Here is a 22,605-nt window from a genome sequence, read left to right on the forward strand (position 1 = left end):
TAAACTGTGTATTACTTTTTTTGACAATGGCAACTCACAGTAACATTGTACATTTTTAAGTAAAAATTAAAAATAAAGTTTGGTGTGAACAATATCTTGTACTCATTCCGAAATGCATCGCATTTAATTTTTTATGCAGCTATATTAAAAATTAATTTGATTCAAATGTATATAAAGAATCTCATTTTAAGCTAGTGAGTAAAATATATTTTTTTATAATTTTTATTTCTATGTGTTAAGATTTATAATCGATTTTGTCTTACTTGCCATTTAATCGATGTTTTTACCATAGCAAATATGCCTTTGACTTCAACGAAAAATGTTTTTAGGAAATAAAATAAAAACGTTATCATTTTTTTCTATGAATTTACCATCTATGTATTGATAAATCAGCTGTTAATATTGTTATTGCCTATGAATTAATCGATCATTGTATTGTTGTCTTTAATAAAATGTCACATATACCGACATAAATGTCAAATATACGCTTATAAAAAGGCTCGTATATATTTTACCGTAATATTTGTTAGCTGTTATATTTATTAGCGTATAAACACGTGTGTTAGTATTAAAAAATATCCACAGAACAAATATTATAAAGAAACGACCATTCTGACCTATGTTAAAAAGTATGGAACGGACACTAGCTGTCGCCTGCGGCCATGTCCGTGCGTAATTTAAAAAAAAATCTTAACTAGCCTATGGTTTTTTCCAGACTATGGGCTACTTATTTTTTTTTATTCTGCGCAGACGGAGTCGCGGACAACAGCTATTTATTACTAAGTGTACCTTTTTGTAGGAACTTTTCGAATTTCTGAATTATAATATTCGTTCTGTTACATAACTTACCACAAGCCTGTGTCAATTGGTGCTGTAATAATCAAATACTGTTTTATTTCATCTCCTAATCTTCCATTATTGTTACCTTTGTACCAATAGCTTATACGAATTTATTAAAATATTGTTTGCATGTAGAAACTTCGAAAGTCATATTTATATGATTTTTGGTTTTCTGATATGAATGTTTGGAACTATCAGTACTGCTCATCACATAAACGGAACGTGATTACTATGTGTGCATAATAACGTGGTACCTAAGAATGACGTCACAATGTGCTTATTCGTTACAGGAAAAGTCCAAAGTGAGTGTTGAATTTCGATCCAAAGTCTAAATGAATTATGTAAATAGATTATAGGTCTTTTCAAATATTTTAGCGGTCCAAGGTCATCGGCGCGGTGCGAAATGCCTTCCCTACGTTCAGCTACACCTAAAATTATGTCCTGCGCAGTTATACGCGCGAAGTTAAGACCCATCAAGATATCTAAAAACTACTATAACAATGGCAGGCACTATACGATTTCTTTCTTTACATTATATTGTGGATATTATGAGATTAATAGAAGAGATTACTAGAGAAAAAAATGTTAAACCAGAAATAATCTCGAATATACGAGTTTTAGCACAAAATGCCCAATCTGTCTATAGTGAAAATATAAACATTAGTGGAGTTTTTTACTTGGGTCTCATGTTATTGTGTTAGAATAGTATTCATACACATATATTATGGAGTATGATAAGCTGTAAAAATAATTTGTTGTACGAGAATGCTGTCTCAAGATGTTTTTGAAATACTCTGTTACGCTGTTAATGTATTCGATGTAATTAGTTGTATTTGAATATAATGTTTGAATTATTGTCGTTTTTTTTTTTAATTTAAGAAGCCTTATCGGAATCGAGAATGACGTATGTCTGAGACCATAGATTTAAAAAAATCGTATTTCTACGTTTTTGCATATTTCTTCTTTAACTGGTTAATTCTCAACTTTCTTCCCCGTCATCGGGGTCTTTGTCCAGTGGGTCCATCATTTTATTTATTCCTTTTTTCTCTCTGATACTATTATCATTGCTAATTTATAAATGGTCAAATTGACCGTGAATTTCTGAGACCGAAATTTACGTTTAAAACTTGTTATCTTTGTTTTGTCAAAGATAATGACAGGAAGGTAATTTTGACAAAGAAATTTTGGTGTAAGAAACTCGCGGTATATTAACCAAATCTTTGCGTACTTTCCAAAAAGTAAACAAAACGCGAACACTCTCGTCTCAATCTAGTTGTTTTTGAATCGGTGCAGGAATTCGAAAGTCGTATACATGTTTTTCATAAACAACAAACAATTCTTGATGAAGTAAACAAAATAGTTGTTGAGCGATCGCCATTTTGTCGCGAAATACCATGGTGTCATTAAATACCATTCAACTGATAATTAGCTTTGAGTATAAAACATGTTTACGATCAATGAGAGGTTGTTTTCCGTATTTATAATTAATTTTATCAATAACATGTCTTGTGAAGGATACAGGTTATATTTTGATATTACAAAATGTAAATAATCCTTGCCCATAAGTCGTAATCCTCAAGAAGGTTGTGATTAACTCCATCAATCTATAACACCATCGTAGCTTATTTTCGGCTACTAGATGCCATATAATATTGAAAGTTGACGCGATAAAAACTTATACTAATATTATAAATGCGAAAGTTTAGATGGATGGATGAATGTGCCCAGAACGGCTTAACAAATCTCGATGAAATTTAGCCTAGATGTACAAAATAGACTGGAACAACAAGTAGGCTACTATTTTTTTTTAATTCCGCGCGGACGGTGTCGCTGGCATCATGATACGCATTTAAATATTTTACTTGCTTGTACTTCCATACATTACGTTCCGTAGAATTTCATACTAATTAAACTTTACATTATAACAAAAATACTACTCTCTAAGTACATAAAAATTAAAAGCTCAATCTCATATCAATATTTTACTTCTACAATAATTACTGTATTTGGATGGAAATAAAAGAACATTCGAGATTTTCTTATGTTTTTTGCAGATAAAGCAAAAGTTTTAAGGTAATGGCTTACAACCGAGAAAGTTGGCCATTAGTGATAAAGTTAATTATCCCGGTGAGTCATAAAGCCCGGTTTCCAAATATAATGCCTCGCAAAATGTGGAATGTATAATTGGTAGCAATTTGAGAAGTGTTTTACAACTTCGAATTTCAAAGAGAAAGGTTGAGCAAAGGGTGAAAAGATGATCTTTTATTTTGCTCGCCCTTCTAACAACCTTAGTAATAACTTTTGGAATGTGACCCCTTGAAGGAGAATTACTAAAATAAATTAATAAAATAAACCGGCCGTGTGGCTACTTTCATATTTTTGGAAATTTGTGAACGCATTGCAATTTAAAAAATTAAATTAAAATTAAATTTTAAAAATTCGACTTCGGAATTTAAAAAAATGTCCTATGTCAGTTATTAATTTGTGGTTTTATTTACGTCTCACTTTAGTAACACAAGTAAAAGGAGGACAAAGTTTTTTTTAATACATAATTTTTAGTTCAATAAAGATATATTTTAAAAATTGTTTATATCTGTCCCATCGTTACTTGTAGTATAAACGTTATTTGGTTGGGTTATACTATTATAAAAATCAGAGATAACAACATTTTTTTACAAATGACAGTGGAAAAGCATGGTGTGTGTTTTTATTGGTGTTAGTTGTTACGTTTTACGATGCATAGTAAGATAGTGATATAGCGCGGATAGTAGATGGGCTGCGTGCGTGTGCGTCGGTGCGGTTGCGGTCGCCAGCGCCCGGCTGTCTCGCTGTCTGATCGTTTTACTGACACGTGAGCCCACTGCGAGAGCAAGGACTCGCTAATTGACCCGTTTACGTCAAAAAATTTAAATTTTAGTTTGTGGTCAACTTCTGAATGCTTTATAGAAAAAAATCCAATTTCAGCTTCTTTTGTGAAAACAATTTCTTGATTTTCCTTGAACGTAAATTGTGTTACAATTGTGTCGCAATTTAGCAAGTGCGACTTGATAAATTTCTAACTGATGCTATGAAAATATAATAACAAACCCAATCAGTGGTCGGCTCAACTATTAAATTACCAAAGATCTTAAATAACATCGTATTTGCGTAGTTTATAACGAAAATTGGATTTTCGTTATAAGCTACTTTTTTGTTTGTCTGTTTGTCTGTCTGTCCGCAAAGCCGCGTTTGTTTCGTTTAGTCTTCGAAACGGCTGGACCGATTTTGACGACTTTACCTGAAAAGTCTTTATCCTGTGTTATAAAGTCTTACCAAACTTATCGAACCGCTAGTATCGCATATAATTTAGTGATTTACCTTGTCTAGTGATGCGCTGAATCATGAAAAACTAAATGTAATATCGCGGTCGTTGAACTGCAGCGTTGGATGTTGAATCTCGAGCCAAGTGTTTGTGGGTCAGACGTCGCGGTGCGGTGCCAGCTGCAGCCAGCTCGACGCGGTAGGCACTAGGTGCCAGGTGCCAAATGCCGGGTACCATGCGCCAGGTGCCCGCCGGTGCATATAAACAGACGCGGCCGGATGTTTAGTCTACAGGCCAACAATCTCTGCCGCTTTTCAAATCAATATATATATTAAAAATTGCAATGTCTGTATGTAATATTGAAATGAAAGAAAAAACTTATTCCGCAAACATAATGTATTTTCATTGATTACAACGATTTTTTTGTTTTTTTTATCTGTCTGTCCTCAAATCTGCGTTTATTTGAAACGGGTGGATAGATTTTGACGCGTGTCTACTGGAAGGTTATTGTATACAGGAGTATGTAACATAAGGTTATTTTTTTATTTCGCGCTGATGAGATCACAGGCAACTGCTAAAAAGTACATATATATAACTCCCTATATTATTACTATTTGATCGCAGCTTTTATTCACTGTTCACGCTTGTTCCATTTTAAAGTATAACAAAGAAATGTAAAAAAAATAGATATTTCTTGGCAAATACTAGCGTACGTTTACGACAGGTTTATAAACATAAACTTTAACCAAAAAAAAATGCTAAACATAACAGAAACATCAACTTGTTACGATTATAATTATCAATTTTAAGTATTTTCCATAATAATTTTAAATCTAATGGAAGAGTTATTTACACTTTCCATTAGGAAAGATGCCAGGAACATTTTTAAGTGTGCGAGTACGTTAGCTCATCTCAGTTCTGCGCAGTTCGAATCGTGATATATGTTTTTGTTTTACGAATGTAGAAATCGCGAGCCAATTTACCTGTAAGTAAGAGCAATTGAAACATTATTCGTCCACGACTTCCTTATAAACGCATGATTAAAAGTTTCAAATTGGGACTTGTCTCGCTCGCCTCGGATGGTACAAGGGGCGGAGGATATTTGCGGCCACCGCGCCCGTCGCGCCCCAATACAATTGTGTCAAAGACAAATATAAATAGTGTAAAGTCACACGCCATCAGATGTCACGAATCCAGACAGAGCTTTCGAGATTTTATGCATTTAGATGCAACTAACTACATCACCATATGCACTTTAAATATAACTACAAACGTAATTTGAAAAGTTGAATATTAGCAGTGCTTTATGCAGCGTCAACTATTGCACCAATGTAACCATACAGAAGTACGATGTCTTCGTGACAACAAATTTGAATTGTCATTGCAAAGTGAGCTGCTTTTCCTTTTTTCCCTGAAAAATTGGCACCTTCAGGATAGTTCCTTATTCTCTAAAGCTCCATTAACTCTTATTACTATTTTCTTATAATACAAAATGTTTATAAAAGCAAACTTTGTTGAGTATATGACAGTAAATTATAGTAACTGTCTCACAATTCCCGGTGGTTCCTAAAATGTCCCGCGATTTTGGGATAGATAGAGATAGATATATAAAGAGGTTGCAAATTGGAAATTGGTCACAATTTTACAGCCACGAAATCTTTAAACGCCGATATCGGATTCGCGAATAAGAAGTCTTTATTTGAATTACTAGATTTGATTTAAATAAAAATTATAGGGCAAGTGACATAATCCGTTTCAAAGGTTATACATACATTGTGGACAAAAAGATAACATATGTGCGTCTTTATTAAGTGATAAACTACAATCACATATGAGTGATGATGAAAAGGGTGAAATCATTGTGATAAATTTAATGTTAATAATAATATATAAGATTAGTTATCTCCCTTCTTAGTATTAACTTGAATAAATAATAGATAAGACATATAAAGTTCACGAAATTATAAAATCAAATATACTTCCAATGATCTTTTGTAACAAACGTTTAAAAAGTTTATTTTGCATGTATCAACAGTGGAAAACCAACCTTATATAAAATGACGTTATGAACCAACTGAATGAGAGTATAATTACGATAGATCATTACGCGTACTCATTCCATTTGCATGTGAAATGTAATGCCTGTATTAACTAGTGTGCATGCACTACATTTGCAGATAATAAAACCACATGACGTCATGTTTATTAGTTACTTAGCGTCGTACTGAGAACGTTTTACGAGTACCCGCATGTGACTCAAATGCGTCGTAAAAGTTTTCGCGCGCTCCCGTAACGTAAAATGGATGACCAATTTAGAGATTTCTGGTGTTTGCAAACGTCTATGTTTACATCAGAGCGGTATACCGTTTATTTTCGTTACTACCAACTTTTTTTCTTTTACAAATGAACTTAGAACGTAACTGGTTTACCCCTTGTAAATATTGAATTAGTGACTACTAGCAAACATAAGTTAGTTACAATCATATTTAAACAATGCAATATTATAGATCTTGTATTTATAAATATTCTTCTTCTATTCTTTATTATATTCCTTGTCTGAAAAAAAAATAATCAAGTCCATCGTTCAGTCTCGCATATGAAAATAGATCCCTATACATGATTCGTACATAATACTTGCGCTCGCGCAGAAGCTTCGTTCTGACTCACTCCAATACCGTAGACGGGCGTTCAGACAGTGAGATAAATGAGCAGCTTTACTGTCTTGCCGATCCCGAAGCGCGCCCCACGACAACATATTTATTGCACTAACTCCGGTTTGTTTGGGTGCGATCAGCCGCTGACGCAGACATCAAAACGATATCTGGCACAAATCCAGGCCCTTTAGAACCCCCCGGCGGGTGGCCAGCTACCAAACGAATGATGTTTAATATATGTACTATTTATTTAACTCTTAAGAGTATTTAAAATAATATTTATTTTATGAATGAAACAATATTTATCCGCATGATTTGTATTGAATGGAAAGCGCTACGATAGCCACGTAATCTGTCGTCTACGAGGATGTTAACACTGAAAAGCTAGCTGAAGCTTCATCATCATCAGCTCACTATACGTCCCCACCGAGGGGCTCGGAGCCTACCCTAAGTTAAGGGTGATTAGGCCATATTCAACCACGCTGGCCAAGTGCGGGTTGGTTGACTTCACACATATCTTTGAATTTCTTCTCAGATATGTGCAGGTTGCATCACGATGTTTTCCTTCACCGTAAGAACGTCGGATAAATGTACATATGTAAATCGGAAATGGAAAAACACATTGGTACATGGCGGGATTCGAACCCAGGACCTGCAGATTGCAAGTCAAGTGCTTGACCACTGAGCCACCGACGCTCAGCTGAAGCTTAGTACTGAAGAACTAGATGATTCAATGATAATGTGGACAATCTGTCTTCTATTGAGATAAAGTATATTTTAAAAGGTAAGCTAAAAAATTAATGACTGACATATATCTATACCAACGCAAAGTCGAAACTATAAGGCCTAAGGACTTTAAATGATGCACACACAATATATTTCTGTTACTAAATAGGCGAGTATTTAGTAATGAATTTATGAAGTTCATCCCTGAAACGTCAAAATGGGAGTTCAAAATTTGTATGATGCATCATTATTCTTACGTCATTCAGGCCTCTTTAAATTCATCCCGTAAATATTAAAAAAATGTGGATTGAAGTTGAAATCTAGACATATATTTACAACGTAGACATGAAATCTAGAACCTTAAAATTTTTGTGAGCACTTTAAAAGGCTTTGACGAAATTCTTCCCCTAAAGGTCTAAAGTGGGGTCTTAAATTTTGTATAAATAATTTTATTCTTTCAACAGAATTATTTGGCAATTAACATAAGATTATGACATGAGAATAAATAATTAAGTACGTGTTTCAGGCATTTTAAAATTCTTGTTTTAAATGTCTACACTCAGGGCTAAAGTTTGTTTTAAACTTTTCACCTCTACGGCGACGAAGTCGTGGTAAACAACTAGTTGTTTATAAATCTGAAAGCAGTAATTATAACACAATCTTCCAAACTACTCAATGATGATGATAACATAGAATTTGGGTGATTGTACTCAAATGCAATATTTATTATGATATCGTTCATGTTAATATAACATTCACCTCACTGTATTCGGTGAAAATACGATGTAAGCATTCGTATTGCGCGTAATTTAACGATGGTTTTCTTAGAAATTTAAGTAATATTGTTCGCTGATTAGACTATTTCGAAATATTGCGTCGTCCGATACTCGGAACCGTCCGGAGGTGAGTACATACGATTTAGTACGTGCGTCAACAACATACCTTGTCCCCCCGCGCCTGCTTGCTCTCCTTTAGGACGTTTCTAGTGACTTTGATATTTATAGAGTTGTTGTAATAATGTGTACGGTTGCGTTATGCACTTCAATGCACTCCATTAAGCCCGCTGGCGGCCGCGCTATTCCCGGAATAGACCTCCCTCCGGCTGCATTTTCCATGGCAGTGACTGTATCAAGGTCTCGTCTCAGACGTCTTTATTTCGCCGTTTGCTTATCCTTAATCCATCGCAAGAGACGACTTTATCTATAAAAACTGTGTCAACAATGTATTAGCCGATAGAAAATCTTTTCTTTGCAAGTGGACTGTCCCTAAGACAAAATGTTAACTATTCTAAAAAGCTCATTAGATTTATCGAAAAAGGTTATTTTTAAAACTTTATTTATGAAGCGATTGACAGCTTAAACCTTTAAAATCTAAAGGTCATTTTATAAATATTTTCCTCCAGTTGGATAAACATCTTGGATATCTTTATTTGAATTCGATTCCATAACCCGAGACGTAATAGCTTGTTAACTAACCTCTAGGTTAAAAGGTCGTCTGTATATTGTTTAAGAAGTATTTTTGTTTTCTAACAACGTTAAATATGTTTTGCTAGCCCGGATCTGTTTACATATGCTACACACATATACATTGGACTTTTGGCGTATTAGTTTAAATAAAATATATTACGTTACATCGTTTTATTACGCCGTAGAATTAACAATCGATACAACACTGGAACGTTATCAATCACAGTACAAATACATATATTAAAAACATGACTTTATTTTGATTAATAAGGGTCATATCATTAAACAACATGTTTTGAATAACTAAAATTCGCAGGAGCTATTTATATACCTAATCTGTAGAAGTCTGTCATATTCTGCTGACTGAAAAGCATTTTCTTTATTAAAGAATATTCAAAATCGTTCAAAACAGACTGAATTTACTGAAATATTGAATATAGGAGAAGACTTAATAATCGGTTAAGATTTAACGAGTACATGACTTGATAAGAGCGTCGGTGGCTCAGTGGTCAAGCACTTGACTTGCAATCTGCAGGTCTTGGGTTCGAATCCCGCCATGTACCAATGTGTTTTTCGATATCCGATTTACATATCTACATTTATCCGACGTTCTTACGGTAAAGGAAAACATCGTGATGCAACCTGCACATTTTAGAAGAAATTCAAAGATATGTGTGAAATCAACCAACCCGCACTTGGCCAGCGTGGTTGACTATGGCCTAATCACCCTTAACTTAGGGTAGGCTCCGAGCCCCTCGGGGGGGACGTATAGTGAGCTGATGATGATGACTTGGAAAAAGTCAGTAATCACTAGTATTGATTGATATACTTCTGAACGACCAAGTGTTAAGTCAACAAGAATTTACGTGCATATTTTGAAGAGGCATATCGTTTTCCATTCTTTTTCTTCCTTTATGTTACAAGTTGAAGGCAATGAGGAAAGGAATAGTATACATATTTAATTAGTCTTAAACGCAGCGGAAGTTTTGTTAGTACAATAAAAGTGCAGGTCAATTTCTTTGAATGAATTTATCTTAATGAGAGCCGAATGCTTATCGCTGGGTTCACAGAAATGGTGTCGAAACCTTGTGATTCATGCTGATAGTGTAGTAAACGTGTTTAAAAATTTCCTAGCATAGATCATAGACCTTTTAACTAATGCGTAGTTAAAGTTCGTTCGGATGCGTGATATAACAATATCTACTGAATTAATAATTGTCAAGATATAGTACAGTTTAATAGCTTTTAATTTTACATGTTAATATTACAAGTGACTAGCTGTCGCCCGCGAGTCCGTCCGCGCAAAAGAACTTAATTAGTAGGCTATGTGCTCTTACAGATTATTATCTACATAGACGCTAAATATTCGCCAGATCCATGCAACCGTTCTGGAGATACCTTCTTACAAACATCCATCCAAACAGTCCCATTTATAATATAAGTAAGAAGTAAGATATATACGTGTTCGTAACATTCCCTTGTCATTATATTTGAAAATCAGGACTGTAGCAGAATTGGATGACTCTTTCTCACGTTGCTGATAGGATACTTAATATAATTTGTTCTTCCGCCAAGGGAACTGGAAGTGACTCGATTGTACGAGATCTAAGAAAAGATGGATGACCTATGAAGATGACGCAACAACCACGTCACATGTTAGTTGTGTATCTTTAGAACGCCATCAAACACCTCACTAGTTATTGAGTACGGGTTATACTATCAAATAAAATGTGACAAAAATAAGTCTATAATAAGGAAACCAAAATGAACCTTACCATCAACATCGTCAATCTTGTCCCTACAGAGGGTCGGCATATCATACAATCTTACTGTTATAATGTTCTGGCTTTTATTTTTTTGGAAAAAGAAAAATTTGTAATCGCAACTAATTAATAACTTTTTTTTATATATCATTAGGTGGCAAACGAGCGAGCAGCCACCTGAAATCGCTGAAATTGTGACGTTACCGTTGCACATACGCAATTGCATATGCGTTGCCTACTTTTAATCGACGGAGGAGGAGATGCACAGAAATAAAATATTTGCCCTTTCCATGCATCCTCTTATCCGGTAAGTCCACTTCCACTTCCCATCCATTCTTTATAAGAAAAAGGGCGGGAAGACTATATACTTTATACTATATTTAAGGACTGATCATGCAAGAAGAAAAATATAGGACTGAATATAGTTAAATAAAACTTATTCTTTCATTCGGTATACTTGGAAAACGTAATTTCTAGAAGAAAAATAAAACTGTATTTAACTATAGAATAGAAAAGCATTTGAGGTAGGAATTTTAATTTAAAAAGTAACATAGTTTTATAAATTGCGGTGCAGACTGAAATGAAAATGGAAAGAGGGTTGGCATAAAAGTGTCTGTTTTATTACTCGGTCGGCATAAAAGGATGATGCAACTCCCGAGCGCGCTTCGTAAGGCTCGGCGTGACGTGACGGGGACGTGCCGACGACGGGTGTGTCTCACCCCGTACATTCTCATGACGCGACGCTACGTTTGCATCTATTATTAATCTTAATCTATTCTAATGTTATATACATTATAATTATATAATACATTTTTATATTTGTAGATAGATGCTTCGCGCCCCATTCTGTTTGCATAAATTTGTATATCGCACGTGAAAAATGTTCAAGTTTGAAGCTTTAATTTGCAGAATAAACCTATAGTATTGAATTTTTTTATCCAGGCTTCTGGATATAGTGTAGTTTTATATTAATGTGTGAATAATTGGAATTTGTTAAGCAATTTACGATTTAACATGTTACAAATAACTAAAGCTTTTTTCTTTGTAATAAATCGGTATTACAAAGAAAAATACGAAATATTTAAGTTGTATCGACAACTTAAATATTTAGTAAATATCTGTTACTCTAAAAAGATTCGACAGCCTTCGAGTGGCACCTTTTTTGTACTGAGAAAACTGAATTCGCATTCTTCATCCGTTTTTACCAAAGATCTCAAATATTTCTTTTACGATAATTTATTATTTTTACATATTAATTTAACTTAATATTCATTATTATCATACGTAGGTGTTATTGAACTTTATTATTTCTTTTTGATAAACCTGTATCGTACAGATATACGTAGAGAAATTTACAATTCAAGAAAAAAAACTACGATAACAATATACATTGATGATATACGTTTTGTTATTGAATATATTAATGCAGTAAGTTATCGTAAATAGTTTACATTGAGTTACGACTCCGGCGCGTATCGTATCGCCTATAATAATAACAAAAACAACATTCTCGCACTGATCGTTAGCGATCATCAATTTTGTAGTCTTACGCATTCATTCATGTAAACCGACCAAATCTTTTTGATAAACGTAGTACGTCGTAGTTTCGGTTAGGGCCGGTGTCAGTGTTGGTACTTTGTATAGATTCACGTGTTCGGCGCGGGGAAGGCGGGGAAGCTGAGTAGGTATAGTCTGTGCTACATATAACCGCGCAGAGCCGCTGCGTTGTCACTCATTACCGCTCCGTCGAACGTTGAAGCGAACGCGCGTTACGACTTATTTTTTTGCAACTTGAACCCCAGTATTCGCGCACATCTTCAAATATGAAACGACAATTAATTATTTTGTTGGCCGCTGTCACATTCACCGTGGCTATGGTGCCCAAATTAAGGGTGAGTTATTTTTTTTTAGATCGTCTAAATTACGAAAAATTTAAAGTTTATCAAGTAAGGATCCAGAAACACACAAGTTTATCTACATTTTTAAATACATTGCTTTTTATGCTTTGATTGTAAATACTTTTCTTTTAATATTAAAGGTTTATAATCTGTGTAACTATTTGTAATTCATAAAAAATTTGCGATGTACACATAAAAAATATGTAAAGTTTGTGAAGAAATTGTCCGAAGTAATCCAAGGCAATTTTACGTTAAGTACGTAAAAATTATTTAAAAATAATATATAAAACAACAGAAGAGTACGCAGGTTAGCAATTAGTAACATTGGAACGTTGTTTTGTTGGAAAATTTCCCGAAAATTTGTTCAGTGTGTGCGTATTGGGAAAGTTACGTCCTGCTAACAAAAATATACAGTATGATTCTAATTAGATCTCGCAGAAGTTGATCAACTTATGTCATAGTAATATATTTCAATTTTTATCACCTCATCATCATCATCAGTGTGATTTCGCCCTCACATTTTTTTATTTGTAAATATTTTGTTACACATGTCGATATAAACATATTTTTAAATGTTTATATATGCTATTCTGCGTTGTATTACAATTATTAATAAAAACGGAACATTTTTTAATAAAACTTAAAGTAACTTACTGCTCTCATTAAGTAGACTTTATAATGAAGGTGTATTGAATCAAATTCTAATTTAACATCAAAGTAAAGAACATCGATAACATAAATAAGTTCGATATGTAACTTGAAACATTTTTCTTTCTACATTTACTTCCATCGCTTCGTTATTTAAATAAGTGTTGCCTAAGCGATAGTTCTGTTGTTATTTAAAGTTAAACTCCAAAGTAACTTCAAAAAGCGATATTCAAAATAAATGCATTTAAAAAAATTACATACTAATGAGGTTATTAAACCGCCACCAGTTTAAAAATCAAAAAAGTTCAATAAAGAGATGCACAACTTATATTTAAACACATGGAAAATGATTCAATAACTTAGGACACCGCCACACGTTACAAAATAAATCGAATTGCTAGATATCAAAGAAAATTATCTACAGTAGCGTTACACGCATAGAAATTGCTAGAAAACTCTTGAAGAATCAAACAAATCGAAACTATTGTATTCGTGAATAACTCGACAGAAATTCAAAACGCGTCAGTTAGGCCTGGCAGTTTAAAGCAGGTAGTAGGGGATAAAAGATTTATTAAAACTTACGACTTGACTTTCATAAGGTTTAAGGGAACATCCTTACATTAAGTATTTTAAGAATCAAACTGCCTACTACTACGGTTTGAGGAAAGCGCGCGCACCGGTGTGCGCCCCAAATCTGTTTCTCAACATACTGCGTTCTCACACAAAACCTAATTTTGTAATTTGTAAGAATAGAAAAGTTCTTGTTGTTAAATCTATTTTCATTACTAATTGTATTTTAATAGATAGATGAAATAATTATATTATATTAATATGTGAACCCAACACTTTGTACTCATTTTAAAGGAAAGTAAGGGTACTGGTAGAGGTACAAGAAATACATAGTTAACGCTGTTAATGTAGATAAGATGCCCATGTACATATCTTAATTAAAAGTTCTATCAGTACTATTAATCAAAAAGAAAAATCTTTTATTCGAATATAACAACTGTAGTCGAATTCAACCTAGTAATTAGTGTTTTGGTTATGAACATTCCCTCTGTTTTAGATACAATGCGAAGTATTTGTTTCTGTTTCCAACGATCGTATGCATTTAACGATCCTTTAAATCCCAGTCCAGTGTATGTGTGAGTCACGCCCGTGGCCCTGACTCGGACTCGGCTAGATGTTTTTCACAACAATGTATTTTAGTGAGAGAAAAACATGTTGGTCAACGACCCGGTGTTCGTGGAAGGTGCGTTGCTTCCTGTTTACTGCCGGCTGCCGCGTGATGTGCATCATTTCGCGATACCTATGTCACCATTGTAAACATCCTTTATATGATCTCACTAAAGATATTGTAATCTGACGGAAAATAGTAAACTGACCTAAACAGTTTTGTTATAAAACAAACCTATTAGTTTGACTATTGTCAAACGTAGCATAACATATACTTTTATTAAGTAAATAATAAATTATATCTTTTAACGATAATTTTTATACCTAAATGATTAGTTTAAATTAACTAACTCCGGTCTTTACATCACAATTAGACAATTGGATGTCGTTAAAATTTAATGTACTAGAAAAAAAAAATTGAAATTATAAGTTTGTCAAATATACTTTACAACATACTGTCAGTTTATAATATCGCTAGTGGGATTATAAACTAACGATGTTTACAGGTTTACGGTGACATACGTTCAGAATGGGCGGCTACGTAAGGCGTGAGGCGAGACCGGACGCCGGACACAATCAAGGGCGCGCGGTATGTCGTACGACACTCATTACTATCGAATTCCTAGCCGTCGTGGAGGGGAGGGGATAACTGTCACTTATACCTAGGGCTGTCAACTTTTAGTTGACGAAATTAACGGCGAAAACATAAAAACCTAAGCTAAGCACCATCTATGCTCACTTAACGTTGCATTGGAAAAATACAAAGATCAGTGGCATATCAACCCTTCATTCTTTGGCAGAGGACGAAAAATGTGCATCCACTCTTGATCATCGGACTAAAAAAAAATATAATTCAGTGACTTGTTTCACACCACTCATTCTGAACCAAAGATGTTAAGACATTCGTAGCACAAACATGGAAGAGATCGCACATCTACGTATAACCCTAACGTGATAAAAAAATAGTTTAATTATTCTGTTTCCAAAGAAATTATTTACTTTCCAATTGTGATTGAGATATATTAATTTGCATATAATTTCACGAATTCTTAAAAGGCAGTGGCACTCTACTACTTAAAATTTACTTTATATGCTGCGACGCAAAACTTAATTCAAATTCGATAATTGTGGTGAAAAGCGAATACTTCGATTTAGTTAATCCGATTAGTTTAAAATACACATGAAAGCTCTTTTATAATGTTGCGTAATTTACTATCATGAACAATGATTACTTCATATTTTAATTGTCGATAAGAACTTTGTAATAATTTGTCGTACAACGTTATATTGTTCAAATAAAATTATAATAGTGAAACAATAGCTAATTGCAACGTATTGTCGTAATGACGCTTGAACTCTGAGTATAGATATCACAGCCTACTTGTCCTTTAACATATAATTTATCTTAAACTGCTTACAAATGATGTAAAAATCTCCGTCGTACGCGAATTAAGGCTCAATTTTGTATTGAATACAAGATAAAATTACTATTTCATATCAGTAGTAACGGGTCACTTCATCCGAACCCCTGGGGTGATACGTACATTCAAATCATTAATTATAGTATCTTGTTTCATATTTTCATAGTGCGATTGATATGAAAATATGATCAGTAAGAGTAGTACAATGTACGCAATTAAGTTATAAAAATTTCCAGCAAGAAAAGAGACGAATAGCTGTATGTAGAGGTATGAAATGCGTGAACATAAAATGAATATTTATTTCACAGCGGGCAGTGAATTTGGAAGAGGAACTGCGGCAGACGATGGAGAGTTCCGCTTCCACTGCCGCCAGTGAGGACGCCACCTCCGCCACGCTGCAGATCTGCAAGCCGGAGACGCCCTGCGCCTGGTCCATCTACGTCAACAGGCAGAAGATCATCGACACCAATATTGTTAACTCGTAGTAAGTGTTGCAAATAATCTTACTTCTTACTAATATTATAAAATCGATTGTTTAAATAGATGGATGGATGGATCGGCTTAACAGATCTCCATGAAATTTCGTGTAGATATGGGGCATAGTCTGGAAGAATATAAAAGCTACTAATTAAGTTTTTTTTAAATTCCGCGTGAATGGAGTCGGGGGACAACTAGTAGATCATAACTGTTCTACGGACCCTTTCCTCTCTTAAGCTAAGCAATTAGTTGTTGCTAATATCGATTCTCTTTGTATGTACATAAAGCAGCGTAAATATGAATCTGTGATCTCTGACCATTCTAGATAATTACGAGCGTAATTGCTTTGTTATAAGTAATATAGTTGCATTGATAAAATGTTTGTGTATAAAGAAAGGTTCAAAGCGATGTAAACACCACGCAGCGGGTACTATAGTAATGCGTAAATATTTCTCTTGACCAATCGTCGTTATCATCTTCCAAGATATAATGAGCCCCTGACATCGCGACCTACATAACGTTCAAACTACTTTGATGGGTAATTCATTCATAATTTACTGGGTGTATTTATTTGATTTCATTTTCCTAGTTGGATTTTAGAATGCTCTTTAGGAATAAAAGCAACTATTTTAATGGAAAGAGACCAAGCAAGCCTCAAGCAGTTTCTGATACTCGTTTAGATGTATTGGAAATGTGTTTTCACTTTGTGTTGTGCAAAGAAGGGTTGTTTTATAAAGGAAATACGATCCGTATAATACACTAGTTTATTTATTGAAAAAAACAAAATTAAAGGTTTATCTCAGCATTGCAACCAAGTTAAACAACGTTGAATTGAATATAAATTGTTTTCCAGTTGCAACTGTAAAGTCGGCACGGAGTGTCAGTTTGATGAAGACGACGAGAACTTGAACGCTTTCATCCACCGCTGCCGGCCGACGAACCATAACGAAGATAAGACGGAGAGCTAGCGCGCACAGAACACACGGACAGGGCGATCACCGTACACTAACGATAAAATCACGCCATCGATTCTGCCACTTTAATCCTGTCACGGTATAAGACTCACTGTGTTTTTTTTAATAATTGCGGTGGCAAAAGAGCGAGTGGCCACCTGTATTGGCTGAAATAGCGATGCGTACTCTGACCATAGACTTCCGAATTGTAGAGGGCCTACTATTAATCGACCGTTGGCTAGTGTCTTATTGTATACAAGTGAAGTCATAGTCTTCTAGTCTCTAACTTATTATTACCATCAGAGGCAACTTATTATGAAATTATAAGTACTATTCAAATCAAGTTATTAATTTATATGTTTGGGGTGGCAGAATTGAGCGGTATGCATAAAAAACAATATAATGTTACCACTTGTATTATTGTGGGTAAGGATAGTCGTAACCAGACCTCGCGTGTTGCATTATTTTTTTTAAGCTGCTGGATGTGAAGCTTTTTTAAACTATCTAGCAAACGTACTAAAGTACCGAGATATAAATGAAATGATATATTTGTGGATTTCAAAGCAGTAATATTGTTCAAATATTGACTATTATTACTGGATAATTCTTCTACTAATAGAGTATTTTTGACAGTTCAAAAAGAATAATATGTAATGAGTATGACAATAAAGTCTTGCAATTTAGTTTAACTTCAAATATCTTTAACATGCAACAAATTAAATATCAGATAAAATTCTTTGTTTTTGCTTTTAAACTAAACATCGTTGATTGTGCTTAAATACTGTTTTCATTTGCTTTGAACATTTTTCAAATTAAATCTTAATAAAGATTATATCGGGCCTTTTTCCGCCTTAATTTTTTTTTGGACTTACAAATAGGCAAAGGTTTTCGCTAAACGCCCAATTTTTATTCGTAGGTACTATATTTCCGCCTTAGTTTGATATATTTTTCCTTAATTACGTAATATTATGTACATATTTATTACGTACAATAGATAAGGACATAAACTTAAAAGTACTTATTAGATTGTAATCAATGTGTTTTATTCTTTTATTTTTCTTAATTGAAAAATATGCATTTCAGTCAATTTTATTTTATTTTATTTATGAAGATTTTTAATTATAAGCGGCTAGTTTTAGTTATCATTGCGTCATAATAAAGTTTTAAAATTACGATCTGGTATTTGTCTTAATAAATAGGTAAAAAAAACAATTGTGTTTTATTCATTTTCAGCTGTCTAATAAAACCTCTCTGATACAGTAATTTGTTGCAGTTGCCAGTAATTTTAAATTCAATTAGAGAGAAAGAAGCATAAAAATAACAGGATATACATTCTTATGAGCTCTTATTTAAACTTTTAACAATTCCATCATCAGTCAAAGAGAGATCAAAAGCTATATTTTGATGCCGACGTTATCTTTAATGACAAAACCGATAAAATAGTTAAAAATTTAGTTAAAAACTCATTCGTAGGAAAAAGGCTCTAAAAATATGATGAAAATATTTATTGGTTACCTATTTAAGTAACCTTTCTATTTCAACAAAAGATAAATTTTCTTAAAAATGACTAAAGAGATATGTTAACTTACAATCTAAAAGTACAACCTAAGTTGTTCCGTAAGTACAAATTCAAACGTATTATTTGTAAATTAAATATATGAAATCAAATTATTTTTATAATTTAATTTAAATTAATCGACATCACAGGGGAGCGAAGAGCTGGCAGCTACCTCGGTCAAAGAATTAGTTTAGCGGTCCAAAGGGGGAACGCTGCCAGTATCTTCGGGACCTTGCCTAAAGGGACTCCTTTTAATAATATATTTTAGTAAATTATTCGTTTTTTAATAATTTATTTTATATCATAGATTTAAGACTATTCGTTAGATTCTTTGTTTAATTTAATATATTTTTATATTTTGTATTTATTAATTAAATCATTGACTTCGCGGCTCGAATACAATTGAAGAACGTTAAAATTGAAAAGCGATTAATCGTATTGTCTATTTTGTTAAAATTTGAGGGTAGAATTTTGGGCCGCGGACGAGAGCGAAAGCGTGCCCATGGTCCCGCGGAGTATGCATAAAGCATTCCCCTCTGAAGAAAAAAAAAGGGTAGAATTTAAAATAACACGATACAAATGTCATTACTTAATTACTTGTATAGACGTATAAGGATGTACGGAACTGGTATAAATAGTGTGTTGCCAAACGACGTAGATCATTTGCGAACTATTAGCTGACATATAAATTACAAGGTTGTTTTATTATTATTTTGTTTATAATTATGAGTGCAGTTAATACACATTTAATTTGTGAAATGGATAAGAATTCAACGGTCACATCAACTACGATGAATGTAAGTTTTTATTTTCTTATTAACTATTTTTAGGAATTAGACAAAGAAACATTTCAACATGTGACTAAGTATAAACTCGGAGACTTTTGTAAGCGGTTCGTGTTGACATATGATTGTAAAAAATTAAATTAAAAACTGAACAGAATTATCAATAGTTTTAAACATTCATCACAAATAAGACATACCTACAAGCGCATACACGCTAATGATTAGTATGTCATCCAATATGGCCGTCATTGTAGAAAACATTCTATACTAGAGAGAGAAAAGCAAAATATTTAATTGACAAAGTAATTTAGATAAATATTTATTTTTCAGCAAAATCTGCTAGGGTCAGACGAAGGGGATGCTATCCAGAACAGCATGTTCTCGCCTTTGGCACCACCGTTTGAGAGTCGTTTGAACAATCTACGACAGAATTCTGTTCATCATTCCACTTTGACAGGTAAAATAACATTATTTTTACTGTTTTTATTTACATGCAAGTATATAAATGTGGATTTCCACCGTCGAAATACAGCAATAACATATCGTCGTGTAAAACATATTGTCATCCCTCTCATCCTTTTGACAAAATAAGAGAAAGCAATACGTAGTAATCCCAAATCACGGCAATGTAATTTAACTAATCTTTGGTAGGACCACGGAATTTTTCACAACCAATGATGAATCTCAGGACAAACCATTCAGACGCACTCTTCGAAGACATAGGTTCCAGGTCTCAAAACTATTCGATTAGTAAGTAAAATTCTTTTTAAATATTTACACGTTATAAATTGAATAAAAACTTTATTGAATATACACTAAAATTATTATTTTATAAATTTAGATGACAACGGGGATGCAAGTTCGCGTGCGCAGAATGTGTGCGGTGAAGGCGTCCCCACTGGAGACACCACCGCTAAGAACGAAAACATTTTCGACGCCTACGATTTCTTGCTTAAAAGTTCGTATGTTTTGTTAAAGTTTATTACGTAACATTGTCTAAAGTTTAGCTGTAATTCGTAAGTACCATTACAACAATGGGAGGCCTCTTGGAGGTGAAGGGACGGAGTTTTCTTTTCAAAGACCGAGATTGCAAAACATATCGCCAGTTCTTGAAGCTTTATAATACTACGGATTTTCAATTTAACGGTTTTCTTATGTACAAGGTATGAAGTCAGCGCACATGTACATCTCGTTACTGAACCCGGAGCAACTGGCAGTGTTGGGCGCAATGCGACCGAGCGTCCTCTACGAGTTTCTGCAGGGCATACTGAAAGCTAAGACTGGCAAACGCACCAAGCGACTGCCTACAGTTAGTTCCGTTAATACCTATTATTATGCCTAAAAACGTTTATTACTTGTCGTAAACCTGATGCAACCCCTTTTAAATCACAGTGTTTTAATAGAATATCGCAAGTTTGATCAATCCAACGTCGAAATATGGTAGTATATCGTCACAAAACAGTTTTATAATCAGTACTTTCATGTTGTTAAATTTAGTTTTATTCTTATTTGGTTCTAATAGAATTTACTTTCTACAGGAGTGCGCATTTTGCAAAAACAATGGTGAAAGCGAAGAGTGCTACATGTCGCACCCGCTAAAGGATTTCCGCGGGCGTGTGTTGTGTCCCGTGCTGCGCGCCTTCCGTTGCCCGCGGTGTGGCGCCACTGGCGACCGTGCTCACACCAAGAAATATTGTCCTGAAAACCCCGAAAATGGTGAATATATATTATACACACATGCACGATTCCATCATAAAAACACGTAATACAATTGTTCGTTTTTCTTTTTCATTTCTTTGCAATTTTTTTTTCAAAATTTCAAATAAAACGCAATTGCAGGTATAAATCGTTCAGGAGACTACCAGTACCAACGGCGCCTTTCTTCCGCATCTTCATTCTTCATGAGCGATGGTGTCCACGCGCCGGCCGCGACCCCGCCCATGCCTTCTCCGTCGGACAGCGATACAGGCTTCAACACACATTTGTGGTCAAGCTTCACCTTGAACTGACTGCGGAAACATTGAAAGGACCAAACCATAAACAAACTTAACTATATCTGACAGCAAAAATTCTAGACCCTAAGTATAGTGTTAACGTGTTTATTATAGTTCGAACATAAGTACTATTAGTAAGTATGTAGTATTAGTTGGGGTAGTGCCTGGCGAGTTCGTCTTGCTATGTGAAATAGTGTGCTCGAGGCTCGTCCGGCGCAGGCGCAGGCGCATTCAGCCACCGGTATGCAGGACATACCGCGACTGATATCGCACCACCGACACCACAGATTACCTATTTTTATTCTTTAACTTTCACTTAAAAACGGAACAGATTCAATATTTTCCTTTTCAATCTCAACAATCAATTATAATTCTTTAAAAAAAAAGTATTAATTGTCGTTTTTATGCATTTATTAATTCAAATAACAATGGTCAATTCTAATAATTTCAGTTAATTGTTTTATGAAGTTTGCAGCTATCTTCAAGTCTTTTTAAAAATAATAATGATTTCATACAAATTGTTTGAATTTTCTAATATTTGGATATTTTTTTATCATAGTAATCATAACTTTCATTTCATTCTTTCGAATACAGTTTTAGTAAAATTATTTTTTTATTAGCATCAATATTTATGAATGAAACGTATTTCTTATTGCATTCATGTACACGAATATTACAATATATAAATATAATATTAAATCTGTTTCTTGAAATAAAATCATTATATAAATTGATGTGTTTTATTATCTTTGCCTACACACAACTTTCTCCGCTGGATCAATGACGCTGACAGCGACTACAAGACTTAACCTCCTAACTTCCACCCCCTCGGGCTCCCGTCCCGGCTTGGGACATATGAGGTGACGACGATGACCAATCCTTTAGGTAAAAAAATAAATTTTTAGTACTGTTACCTTTTGCCTAGCTGACGGGAGGTACTCTTGT

General features: G+C 34.0%; 2 protein-coding genes across 3 annotated transcripts; both read left to right on the plus strand.

The window, feature by feature from the left end:
• Window positions 1-12,341: 12,341 nt before the first annotated feature.
• LOC106115499 (uncharacterized) lies at window positions 12,342-18,417 on the plus strand. 2 transcript variants are annotated; one of them, XM_013308909.1, is made up of 4 exons: window positions 12,342-12,642; window positions 14,979-15,061; window positions 16,202-16,377; window positions 17,224-18,417. In XM_013308909.1, exons 2-4 carry the CDS (start codon window positions 15,002-15,004, stop codon window positions 17,336-17,338), a joined length of 351 nt encoding a protein of 116 aa, XP_013164363.1. In that variant the 5' UTR covers window positions 12,342-12,642; window positions 14,979-15,001; the 3' UTR covers window positions 17,339-18,417. The 2 variants fall into 2 exon arrangements, with proteins under 2 accessions (XP_013164363.1, XP_013164362.1); XM_013308908.1 differs by lacking the exon at window positions 14,979-15,061 and having other exon boundaries at window positions 12,357-12,642; window positions 17,224-18,411.
• A 1,060-nt stretch (window positions 18,418-19,477) lies between these two features.
• On the plus strand, window positions 19,478-22,041 carry LOC106115427 (uncharacterized). The gene is made up of 7 exons (XM_013308779.1): window positions 19,478-19,678; window positions 19,997-20,123; window positions 20,318-20,416; window positions 20,508-20,624; window positions 20,830-20,975; window positions 21,205-21,382; window positions 21,506-22,041. The coding sequence occupies exons 1-7, from the start codon at window positions 19,607-19,609 to the stop codon at window positions 21,673-21,675; spliced, it is 909 nt and encodes a 302-aa protein (XP_013164233.1). The 5' UTR covers window positions 19,478-19,606; the 3' UTR covers window positions 21,676-22,041.
• The last annotated feature ends 564 nt before the right edge of the window (window positions 22,042-22,605 follow it).

Source organism: Papilio xuthus, unplaced genomic scaffold, assembly GCF_000836235.2.
Source record: "Papilio xuthus unplaced genomic scaffold, Pxut_1.1 DF827789.1, whole genome shotgun sequence".
NCBI lineage: Eukaryota > Metazoa > Arthropoda > Insecta > Lepidoptera > Papilionidae > Papilio > Papilio xuthus.

Excerpts from the sequence above, each read along its gene's own strand:
- LOC106115427 (XM_013308779.1), top strand. The coding sequence starts at position 19,607 with ATGAGTGCAGTTAATACACATTTAATTTGTGAAATGGATAAGAATTCA. Across the intron at positions 20,417-20,507 it reads GTCTCAAAACTATTCGATTA|ATGACAACGGGGATGCAAGT; the intron begins GTAAGTAAAATT and ends TTATAAATTTAG. Across the intron at positions 20,625-20,829 it reads CTACGATTTCTTGCTTAAAA|GTATGAAGTCAGCGCACATG; the intron begins GTTCGTATGTTT and ends CTTATGTACAAG.
- LOC106115499 (XM_013308908.1), top strand. The coding sequence starts at position 12,574 with ATGAAACGACAATTAATTATTTTGTTGGCCGCTGTCACATTCACCGTG. Across the intron at positions 12,643-16,201 it reads CTATGGTGCCCAAATTAAGG|CGGGCAGTGAATTTGGAAGA; the intron begins GTGAGTTATTTT and ends TTTATTTCACAG. Across the intron at positions 16,378-17,223 it reads ACCAATATTGTTAACTCGTA|TTGCAACTGTAAAGTCGGCA; the intron begins GTAAGTGTTGCA and ends ATTGTTTTCCAG.